The sequence below is a fragment of the Microtus ochrogaster genome, chromosome 16 (genome assembly GCF_000317375.1).
Source record: "Microtus ochrogaster isolate Prairie Vole_2 chromosome 16, MicOch1.0, whole genome shotgun sequence".
Classification (NCBI taxonomy): Eukaryota; Metazoa; Chordata; class Mammalia; order Rodentia; family Cricetidae; genus Microtus; species Microtus ochrogaster.
In genome coordinates, this window is record NC_022018.1 from 50,725,470 (window position 1) to 50,737,679 (window position 12,210).

At 36.2% G+C, this 12,210-nt stretch overlaps 1 protein-coding gene across 2 annotated transcripts in view; it reads right to left on the reverse strand.

Moving 5' to 3' along the window:
- Positions 1-82: 82 nt before the first annotated feature.
- Dek (DEK proto-oncogene) overlaps positions 83-12,210 on the reverse strand; it is a 26,658-nt gene continuing 14,530 nt past the window's right edge. For both annotated transcript variants that reach the window (XM_005355148.3, XM_026782951.1), the window contains 4 exons: positions 5,368-5,506; positions 4,941-5,089; positions 1,866-1,934; positions 83-1,446 (listed from right to left, as the gene is read on the reverse strand). In XM_005355148.3, the coding sequence (XP_005355205.1) occupies positions 1,435-1,446; positions 1,866-1,934; positions 4,941-5,089; positions 5,368-5,506 (369 nt within the window). In that variant the 3' untranslated portion in view covers positions 83-1,434. The remainder of the gene's footprint in view (positions 1,447-1,865; positions 1,935-4,940; positions 5,090-5,367; positions 5,507-12,210) is intronic.

A 12,210-nucleotide genomic window follows, 5' to 3' on the forward strand; every position in this document is an offset into this window, starting at 1 on the left:
AGTCATAGGATTAGAGGATAAATCCTCCCACACCCCAGAGAATGACACAAAAGCAAATGAATTGAAAGACTAAAACAAGACATTTAAAACATCAATTTATTCTTTATTGCCAAGATTTATAACAAATTATTTAAAAGTAAAGGCCAATTTTTAGTCCCCATTTAGTTACTTGTTCCATTTCACTCTATGCATACTTAAAGTCAAATGTGTGAAGATACATTAATATCTGATTTATGACGCAGAAATTAAACACTCAGTTGGTACATCAATTGTCACTCTTGTCAAAGCAGCTTATTTTTATAATTCACAAATAGGTAATTAGCACAGTCAAAAGACAAAATTTAAATTCAGGGGCAGACCATATTTACTTGATTGACCAAAATTTAAAAATCAAACAGCCTTCATTTCTATAATACTTCAAAGAAACTTACTGTATGGTTTTTGAGAAATACTTTCAAAGATACCTACATTGCCAGCATTACAATCTGATACTTTAATAAGAGTTACCATATACTGTTCATATACCATCTTCTGGCATTACATCTGATACTTTAATCATAATTATTATAATGGTCAAAGAAGTTTAGTTACTAGTTACTACTATCAATTCACTTATATATAAACCAAGTGTGCTCACCCTTTCCCAGTTTTCTGAAACTGATGTGTTGATTTTGGTTTATCCTCAATATAAAATTTCTATGACACTTAATACGCCACAAATTGATGACACTTTCAGAGGAAAGCAGAACTGGACAGTCCCCTCCAGTGCTGCCACCACTGAACTCACTACTGTCATGCTGCCTGCTGAACACTGATGTTTAGTTACAAGTGTAAAGATACCTACCTACATGAGTTTAAAAATTGATCTGCACAAAAGAAATTAAAAAAATTATATACAACAAATTGGTTTTTAAAAATACAAAAATAACATCTGTCACTTCTGTCATGCTGACAACTTGACATACATGCATGCAGAAAGAGTTCCAACTCGGTATCTGAACAGCTGTGCTCTAACATGATGAACAAACTGCCACTACGTTCACACTGACAGAAGGTGTATTCAAAATATCTCATTTACTAAATACTGCAATAGTCTCTGCATGTATAAATGCTGGTTATAATAGTTTTTGCTTTGATTAAAAGTGTCTTAAGCTAACATTAAGTGCACTAAAATCCACAACAGTTCAGAAATCTATGACCTTATAATAAAGAAATCCAAAATGTACAACTCTAAAAGCAAGAAACAATTACTGCCATGCAAGACTTAAACTGAAAACTGCAAGGAAATGCAATTTAAAACAGCAAGCTCAAATATATTTAACACTCAAGGGGTCAGCAGCGAGTTCTACCAACAATAGACTTAAAGAAAATACATTCTCTTTGCTGGTATAAATCTTATTTCCAAATCTGAGAGCAAGCCATCTGTCCTCTGGTTTAAGAGATTAGCTGCAACAAAAAAAGGAAATCACTTTACCATACCCAACACAAAAGCAATGATGCATATATGATAAAATCTTATTCATAAGATTAATGTAACCTTGGAAAATCAGGTGGGCTAAATATGAAGCAGTGGTTACTGCTGACCTTGTCATGCCTTGGAGTGAGCTGCCGTGAAGCTATTGAGTACCACCTCAGAAACAAAGCTACTATGTGCACTATGAACCTATCTTAATCTAGGCTAAGTAAGGCTTTATCAAAAAACTGCTCAAAGTTACTAAATGTATTTCTTCATCTATGCTTATCAACAACTCTGCTGTCTCAGATGTGAATTTTTCATTGTCATTAATAATCAAAAAATGCAATAATGTGATACTTTTGGTTTCTATGCCAAATGATCAAATAAGGAAAAATGAGGAAATATTTACCTCTTTTACAGTTGTTTTAATGAAATCTTTCCTCTCAGTTAAATCGTAAGCAGGATAGTTTTCATATACCTAAAAACATTAAACGCAAATTTAAAAGTCCATAATACTGTTTTTTGGATTAATAAACAAGTAGATTGTAAGTGTTCTCTGGTTCACAATAGACTTGTACCTGCAAACAGTAATAAAGTCAACTGACATTCCAGTGCTTTTATAACTTCATAGTAGTGAATCAATACCACGGGGATTGGAAGGCTATCTGTGGAGTATCTTTTAGAGGTCCTAGTCTGCATAGCACCCAATATTCTGCTTAGGATTCTACAGTTTGAACTTCAACCTCTACTCTCTATATATGCAATTCTCTTAATTAAATCATGAAAATTCAAATGGTCTCTTAAGTGCTTTACTCCTAGAATTTAAACTAATCTGTCCCCAACTTTCTTTTTTCTGTTTTTCGAGACAGGGTTTCTCTGTGGCTTTGGAGCCTGTCCTGGAACTAGCTCTGTAGACCAGGCTGGTCTCGAACTCACAGAGATCCGCCTGCCTCTGCCTCCCGAGTGCTGGGAGCGCCACCATCGCCCGGCTGTCCCCAACTTTCTTAGTCTCAAATCTATTGCTTTATTTCTACTGTGAACTCACAAGCCTACATACAAGTACCCTGAAGCTGAACTCCTGCCCTCATTTAGGGCCTATAAAATTTTTGCTATAAATAGACAAGCAACAAAATGCTTGTAGCCTTGTGAGGCAGAGTTTGTTACAACTATACAACTGTTCAGATGTATGAAACAGATGTAGTAGGTATACAATAAATAGTAGGTGTAGCTTCATTGTACAAAATGTGGTAATATAGGATGACTTAGCCCATGGCCTATAGTTGGCCTGACTTTGCAAAAATGTCCGCCACTTACATCATTGCAGCTATCCCTTGTTTGGCAATAAAACTACAACCCTTAATATATTTAGTAAGTTGTACTAATTTCCTTATTGATGGTCATTTACACTTCTGATTTTTCAGTATTTATAGACAAAGGTGAATGAATTTTTTTAATGAGAGGCCTTGAAATGGAATTGCTGGGTTAAAGAGTATGTGCCCTCTAAATTTCAAAAAGCTGTTACAACTCAAAATACAAATAGTACGTGATTTTCTGCATTTACTACTAATGAAAACTGTCAATCTCTATAGTGAAAATACTATTTCCTTGTGATTTCTGTACCTGATGAAAGGCCCCTTCAATGTCTACAAGTTTCTCCTAAAGTGGAGAACCAGTGTCCATTACCATGTTTCAAAAATTTGATCCCAAAGAATCTAAAATGAAGCATCTTTTAAACTATCCTGTCTGTTCTAGTCTCAAAATGTGATTACTGTTCCATGTGATTGATAGCACCTACAACGGAATAGGCTCTTATTTCTGACAGGTTAAGGCAGTAGTGACTTGTGTCCCATGCATGTTAGTAGTGAGTACTCTATCATGGAGCCACCAAGCACCCCCAGTCACATACCAGTCTTTTGTCAAATCACCTTTTTTGATGTTTGTTGGGTAAATTTAAATGTAAATATTGAGTCTGGAGTAAAACATTCTTTTAATCCCAGCATTAAAGTATGAGCTAGAGGCCACCCTAGTTTACAGAGACCCTATCTCAAAACAAACAAAAGTAACTATTATGATAATCTCAATATTCTATCCAGATTCTCAAATACCTTAGTTTCAGGAAAGTTAGTCCCAAGGCATTTACAGACTTTCAAACCTAGTTCTCTCCTTACTTCAATAAAGACTTCCTTGTCATCCTAGTTTTGAGACAAATTACTGTTTCTTACAGTCATTAGATTATATGGTACTGGCATACTTACAGTTAAATATATCAAAGAGATAACATTGAAAATAAAATTAACATGCAAATGAGGAGTATGCCATTGTTCTTCGACAATAAAGAAGTGGCTTTTAACCTGGGAGTTGACAGGAGTTACCTAAGACCATCAGAAACATATGTATTTATATTATGATTCATAATAGTAGCAAAATTTTAAGTTATGAAGTAGCAACAAAAATAATTTTATGGCTGGGGGGCACCACAACAGGAGGAAGTAAATAAAGGGTCAAATCATGAAGAAGGTTGAAAAAAACTGCTATAAAAGATTTACTATTTTATTATTATTCTGTTTGTTTATTACTCTACTATTCTGGGACTCAGTGAATAATTCTAGATGCTCTTGCATACTATTTAAGCCTTGGGCCCCATCTCATCCCAGGTAGGAATATATGCTCTGTGGTGCTGCACTCCTCCCAAAGTGTTCAGTTTGCACACTGCCCGAATATTTAAAAACAAGTAATAACTTCTCTGCTTTATCTCTTCACACCTAGTCTTACCTTGGCATGTAGTAAAGGCTCAACTGATTGTCTAATAATTTAAAAATAAAGGGACTGGAGAAATGGCTCAGTGGTTAAGAGCACTGACTGCTCTTCCAGAGGACCTGAGTTCAGTTCCCAGCAACCACATGGTGGCTCACAACCATCTGTAATGAGACCTTGCGCCCCCTTCTGGCCTGTGGGCACATGGAAGGAATGCTGCACACATAATAAATAATAAATTCAATAAAAGTACAGGTCATTTAACCTTTGGTGTATTTCATATGCAACTTCATTTATTCATAAGAAACTCGATTTTTCAACCTCCAACTCTATCTATAAAATGGACAATGACTCATTCAAGAATAACATTTCCTGAAAAGTATTAAAAGAATTCCAGGGAAGTTTAAGTTAGTGACAGTCATCTGTACACTAAGAAGTAAGGTGACTTCTGAGATGCTCTTTAAATCAATGTAAGCCAATAATCTACCACTAAGTTTTTACACCAGGAAAGTCTGTGTTGAAGCACATCATTTTAATTTATTGACTATTCATAAAAATGTTTAGAGATGTTTGATTGTTTTATGATTACTATAGTACCCGGTACCCTCAAGAGGGCCTGAATTAGTAGTTCAATACTCTCTGAATAGATACATAAAAACATTCACTAATAGTTTCAAATTAAGTGACTTCCAAGTCAAAGGAGAATAACTAGAATATGTGTGCCAATTACCTCTTTGCAAATCTGCTTCATTGTGACTTCTTCCAAGTTAGCATCAGCCAATAATTTCTTCACTGTTTCCTTTAATTCTTCATCTGTAGGTGGTTTTTTCAATTTTTTAATTAATGGTTCATCATCAGAACTATCTTCAGATTCAGATTCTAAAAGTTAAGATACCAAGTGTAAGTAACTTTTTTGCATTTGAAGGTGTAAGACAAGTTTAAGAGAACATAAGCCCTCCCAATTATAAATCATTTAGTTTTAATTTTAAAATAAAAAATTTCTACCTTAAAATTACAAAGCTTGCACTGAAATTTTCTTTTTAGATTTGAAAACTGGCATGCTATGTCTCAATGTTCTTTGCAGCTGTCTTACACACACACTAAACATGTACATGCATATGCTGTCCCCAGAGTTGCTGTCATCATTTCTAACGTACCTTTTTTGGAACTGTTTTGATTCTTCTTGGTAGTGCTGCTATCTGCCTTCTTAACATTAGCACTTTTTACAGACTTGTTACTTTTAGCAGCAGCTTTTTGTTTTGCTTTTTCTTTTTTAGCTGTCTTTTTTGGTGGTTGCTAGAAGGGAAAGAAAAGCATACATAGATGAGTCACTACTATTTCGCCCTTTCCTTTCTCACTGTAAATACTAGCTATGGCTGCTTAAACGTAAACTGTTAACTGTTGAGAATAACTAACTGTACCCTAACACTATTTATTTCAATGTAAGTAAGTCCCATCTACATTATTCCACTTAATTGGGGCTGAAATAGAACTCAAAATCTTCTACTCTCTTCCCCAAATAGAATCCAAGCTACAAGGAGACAAGCTTTTTATCCCTTGTGTTCACTAATAAACCCTTAACTTCTAAAATTAGTTCCTGGCATACAGCAGTTGTTCAGTAAAAATTTGTGAATATGAAGGAACAGATTCAGTGAAGTCATCTTGTTCCTAATCACATCAATATAAGCTATGTCTTGAACATGGATCCGATTCCAGAACACGTGCTCTTAAACACCAATCCACAAATTCAACAAAAGCTAAATGCTGAACATTTGGATAAATTACAGTGTACAAATTCTAGCTTGAAAGCACTTTGTTCCAACTAAAGTCTCTGAGATTTATTCAACAGAACTAAAGAACCTCAGATAAACCGGGTGGTGGTGGCACACGCCTTTAATCCCAGCACTTGGGAGGCAGAGGCAGGCGGATCTCTGAGTTCGAGACCAGCCTGGTCTACAAGAGCTAGTTCCAGGACAGGCTCCAAAGCCACAGAGAAACCCTGTCTCGAAAAACCGAAAAAAAAAAAAAAAAAAGAACCTCAGATAAATTCTCATCTTTATACATCATAACCACCACAAATAGCTATACCATATCAGCTTTTTGTAGTCTGTGAGATGTGAGATACGGCTGCAATACATATTGAGACTGGTCTTGAAGGATCTTTCTGTTACTAGAGCCTGATATTACTGGTATACTGGTATGTTATACCTCACTTAACCCCTTCAAAGACAAATACTGTGCTCAATCTGTTCTTCAGATCAAACTGTTTCAAAAATCTAGGTGGACTTAGACTATTATATGTAAGTGGAATTAATTCAGTTTTTACTGTGTCTTTTTCTGTTACATTACCATTGCGCACATCTACATGAACCTAGACACACCCTGTAATACTCACTCAGTAATATTCTATTGGCTGGGCACTAACTAGCAGGCAATTTTGGCTGCTACTAACAGTATATAAGTGGTATTAGGAAGCTGATAAAATATGGGAGTGTTACCAAGCAGCATCAATAGAATTAGTTTTCTCAGGACTAACTTAAATGAATATGTTTTAATTAATGCCCCCTACTTAAAATAAACTCCAGTAGGCACTTAAAGTGAATAATAAAGGTTCAGCTGTTATTACAATACTCTTATTACACAGAATCAAATATTCATTTTCACTCTTCAAAGGCTAATAAAACCTGGACTTGAGTTTAAGAAACTAAGTTATACTACCCAAAGAGTTGTGAGAAGTGAGCAATAAAACAACATACTACTTCACTGTTACTCAATCTCATTACATTAGGTAATTTGAATTAGGTAATTAAAACATTTCCAGGGCCATCTAAGGTTACAATTAAACTTTTAGTAGGCATACACAATTTGATTAATTTTAAACCTATTAACTGGTACAAATTAGTCGTTTGACAAAGTATAAACATCTGTGGCGATAAAAGGGTTGGGGAGGAAATGAAGCTATTGTTAAATAAAATGTTGCTTCTGAACAAATATATACATCTTTCTATATTTAACACCATGACTTTTAAAAAAAGACAGCTAGCCTATTGTTTACCAAAATTTCTAAGAGTGCAATCAGACCACACAAGAACTATAGAACAAGGTTAATTATAGTTCAGAGTAACAGGGTCTTGAGGTAAGTAAGTTGCTTTCAAATTCCAGCCTCAATTCATCACCAGGCCCTACTTTCCCCAATTATCAAATAAAGGAACTGATCTAAGTCTTTATGAGGGTTAATGTACAACTTGTGAAAATACTGCCATCATTAAAATATCATCTGCAAAGTGCTCATTTTGCGATTGAGAAATTCCTCCAATATGCAAATCAATTTCCCCATAAATGTGATATTGTAAAATGTCTTTTTAAAAACAAGGTAGCTACTACAGAATGACAATTATAAAAATGCCACCTCACTAACCAAGATACATCATACTTAATCACACTGGTAGATACAACTCGACTCACAAACATTAATTTCCATAAATTTATACTGGATTTCACTCATTTTCATTAATCAGTTGTAAATTATTCGTGACACACTTAAGGCAGAAACTGATTTAGACTTGATGACTTAGGAAATAGTGAAGACTGAACAGTAAACCAACAAGCTCAGACTTACATGGGACCCAACATCCTATGCATGGAAAATAGCTGATGAACTCACATCTTGTCTTTAGCTCTACAAATATTAAGAATCACTTTCACCTACCCTGAAGATGAAGTTATTAGGTACAGATCATCCAAACAACATCTTAGTTTTGGGACATGGACACAGTTTCAGCAGTTAAGGCAAATAAAGATCACTGGTATTTGGAGGTATAAATGATGGGCGCTAAGAAGACAAGTTAACCACACCCATTTAAATTTTACACTTCCAATCTTTATCAAAATCTTAAGAATCTAAAGTCAGCTAAAGGATCAACCCTCAATATCTCACAATGTTACCAATTTGATTACTTCATAATCCCACAATACTTGGGCTATAAATCATTAATCTTAACCTTGTGAAAGATACAGTACAGAAGTGAGTAAGAACATGCGCTTATAATCAAGCTTTGCTTTAAATTGACTTCACTGTTAATTCTGCATTCTCAGGCAGATTACTTACCCTTTCCAGTACTCTTTTCCTGGTGAGTAAAAATGCATGTAAGAACGGCCCCAAAAGCTGGGTGGTGATGGGGCATACCTGTAATCTCAGCACTCAGGCAGAGGCAGGCGGATCTTTGTGAGTTTGGGGCCAGCCTGGTCTACAAGAGCTAGTTCCATGACAGGCTCCAAACCTACAGAGAAACCCTGTCTTGGAAAAACAAAAAAACAAGCAAATATGTCCTATATTATTAGTTCTTATAAGTGTAAAAACCTGTTGGAGAATATTATTTTCAGGTGTGCTACTTTTGTTTACCCTGCATTTGTTTGACTCTGAAGCTGTGTTACTCTGCCTGTCTAAAACTACTGATGGTCCTAATAAAGAGCTGAATGGCCAATAGTGACACAGGAGCAAGTATAGGTGAGGCTGGCAGACAGAGTATAAATAGAAGGAGAAACAAGGAGAGAATGAATAGCAAAAGAAGGACATCAGGCCAGCCAAAGAATTACGAAAGATAAAAAGCCCAAAGGCAAAAGGAAGTCAGGATAATTTAAGATAAGGAAAGCTGGCAAGAAATAAGCCAAGCTAATACCAGGCATTCATAACTAAGAATAAGCTTCTATGTGTGATTTATTTGGGAACTGGGGGGTAGGCTCCCCAAAAAGACAAGAGTAGCCGGGCGATGGTGGCGCACACCTTTAATCCCAGCACTCGGGAGGCAGAGGCAGGCGGATCTCTGAGTTCGAGACCAGCCTGGTCTACAGAGCTAGTTCCAGGACAGGCTCCAAAGCCACAGAGAAACCCTGTCTCGAAAAACCAAAAAAGACAAGAGTAAAACACCCCACAAAAATCACCCAGCTATGTGTTCCTTTAAGCTAGGGATGAAACCATAAATTTAAGTTGTATACCACAGCCTATTTGCTATGTGCTGAATACAGATCTTTTTCTATTAGAAAACAGTACTAATAATGGATGTGTTGCATTTGACTAAACCCTTTTTCCTAATCCTATGTGGCCAACCCTCCCATTCACTAATATATGAGGATATCTACAGCTAAAGACTGTTATTAATGTCTTGATCTCTACTACAGAGCTCAGAACCAGTGCTCAGTAACAATTACTAAAGTGGGAAGTGATACTTGAGGACTAGATACACTTTAAAAACTGCCCCAAGTTCCCTTGTTAGTCACCTTGCAAAAACCATACATGGATTTGTAACAACACTATCTCCTGGTGTAATTTACGTGTATAGACTGTATTTAAGAAAGAGGAAAGGGAAAAAAAGGCCACTGTATCAAACCATCAAGAGTACTCTTGCCACCCTTGAAACTAGGGAGGCTGAAGCAATAGAATTACAAGGCCAACAAGAAATAAAACACTTAAGAAAAAATAAAATGAATCATAATAATGCTTAAACTATATAAATAAAGTTGCATATCTTATTCCTACAAAGACAAACTAGAATAGGAATTAATTAAATTTAAAATGTGAAAGATTCTTTTTTGTTGTTTGTTCGGAGACAGGGTTTCTCTGTGTAGTGTCTGTCCTGGAACTCCTTCAGTAGACCAGGCTGACCTCAAACTCACAATGGTATGTCTGCCTCTGCTTCCTGGGTGCTAGGCATGCACCACCACACCAAGCTGTGAAAGATTCTTAATAGACACCTTTGTTATTTAATCAAACAGATGGTAAGACTGGGTCTTTTACAAAATGAATGTGGAAAAAAAATTAAGTTTCAATGGATAAAAATACAGAAAAAGCTAGTTCCCAAACTGTAACTTTTTCCCAAAGATGTGTGTGTGTGTGTGTGTCTGTCTGTCTGTCTGTCTACTGGGTACCCAAGGAGGCCAGAAGACAAGATCTGATCCCTTAGAGCTGAAGTTACAGCCGTCTGACATATGTGTTGGGGTCTAAACTTGAGTTCTCTGGAATGCTCTTTAATGGCTGGACCGTCTTCTCCAACCCAAAGGATTAACATAAATCTTCAAAAATTAGAAGAGGATTTCCCATGTATAATCAAGAAATGGCATAAGCACTTTTTGCCAAAAATCTTGTGAGAACAAAGCTTACCTATCTGTTATAGGCAGCAGGGCTCTTGGAGGAGGGTCACCAAAAAAGATGCCTGTCACAGAGCCAGAATTCTATCCTCACAGCAGAAAGGTTGTACTGGGAGAATAGATGAACAAAATAAAAAATTAGCTTAAAATACATAATTCTTCTAACTTGGTTGAGAAAACCCAGAATGACAAGAAAAAAGAAATATGTAATTCTAGTTTGAGTTCACAAAATGATGAAGTGTAAATGGATTTTTATCAAGGTGATCTTTCAACTGTAATTTCCAACAAAAAAAAAGATTATTTAGTTCTATAATTTCCTTCGTTCATATTATGAAATATTAAGGAATAGCAAAACATGTATGTCCACATCCCACCACTATCAAGAAATTTTTTTTCTTTTGGTTTTTCGAGACAGGGTTTCTCTGTGGTTTTGGAGCCTGTCCTGGAACTAGCTCTTGTAGACCATATCAAGAAATTTTTTCAACTAAAAAGGCAATTTAACAAAAATTCCAATTGCAGGTTTCTCTGAATTGTAGAATATCTAAGTGAACAACCCCACTTTTGATTCTTTTTCAATGAAGTCAGGAAACATAACATGGCTTCCAAAAAAAAGTAAACCCACATCAGATTTGCAGTGTAGCAGCCACTAGAATTAAAGTACTAACACCTGATGTCTTCATTGTCCCTCACAGCTAAACGAAGAACATTGTGGTCAATGTCACACAGGTCACATAGAGCCTATGGTTGAAGGTATCCCTTCGAAGGGATAAAGAGAAACACTGTTAAGACAGCCTGTTAACAGCTTGCTCTTCTTTGTTTGTAACATGGATGAATATCTGGACATAAACCATTACCCTGCGATCATATGATTAACTCTGATGAAGACGCAGAGAGAAATCCCTCCCTCTCTGTAAGCTAATGTTTACTGCCAGAAGATATAGATATGGGGGAAAAAATAAAAGATACGGATACGAAGGCTACTGGGAGAAAACACATTCATTATTACTCTGCTACAGAACACACGTGTACTACAATACCAGTTCAATCAGGCAAGATATACCCACTAATGTAATAGTGGCAAAATAAAATTATTTTCCAGATGAACCAATCTGATGCGACCTACAACACAGGAAGAAATATATACATACACCTGGATACTGTAAAAACCTGGTCAAGAGCCTATGGCTGAGGATCAGGACCCACAGAAGGAACATATTACTAATGTTCACCTACATGAATATGTAGTCAGATCGCATTCTAGGTATTTTGTTTATATCCAGATTACGGTAGCTCTCATCCTAGGGCAGAAAAGCACCTTTTTACAGAGGATAACAGTTAATACAATGAAACCTATCTGGTCAAAGCACAGAAAAAATGATGAACACCCATCCTTAAATGGGACATCTATATCAACTCCTACCCAAGGCCCAGGGAGCATGACAGAAGAGGGAACAGAATGAATTCAAGAGCTGAAGGACGGGGATGATTGTCATGAAACACAGCCATCCAGACAAGACATTACATAGCAACACAAACATACATACAGCAGCTACATACAAGACTGGCCCAACTTTTCATCATGGATAGGGGAGAGCCTTCCTTAGGAGCTGATGACTATTAATGGTCACTGGAGGAGTCATTTTTTAATCTAACTATTGGGAAGAGGATTCAGAAGGAAAGAGGGATACCAGAGGGTAATGAGGGGTGTTAAAAAGCATAATACAAGTTTATTAAAAAAAGAAAAAAAGAAAAAAGAAATAGCCCGGTGGTGGTGGTGGTGCACACCTTTAATCTAAGCAGTCAGGTGGATCTCTGGCATTCAACCTGCTCTACAAAGTTCCAAGCTAACCAGAGCT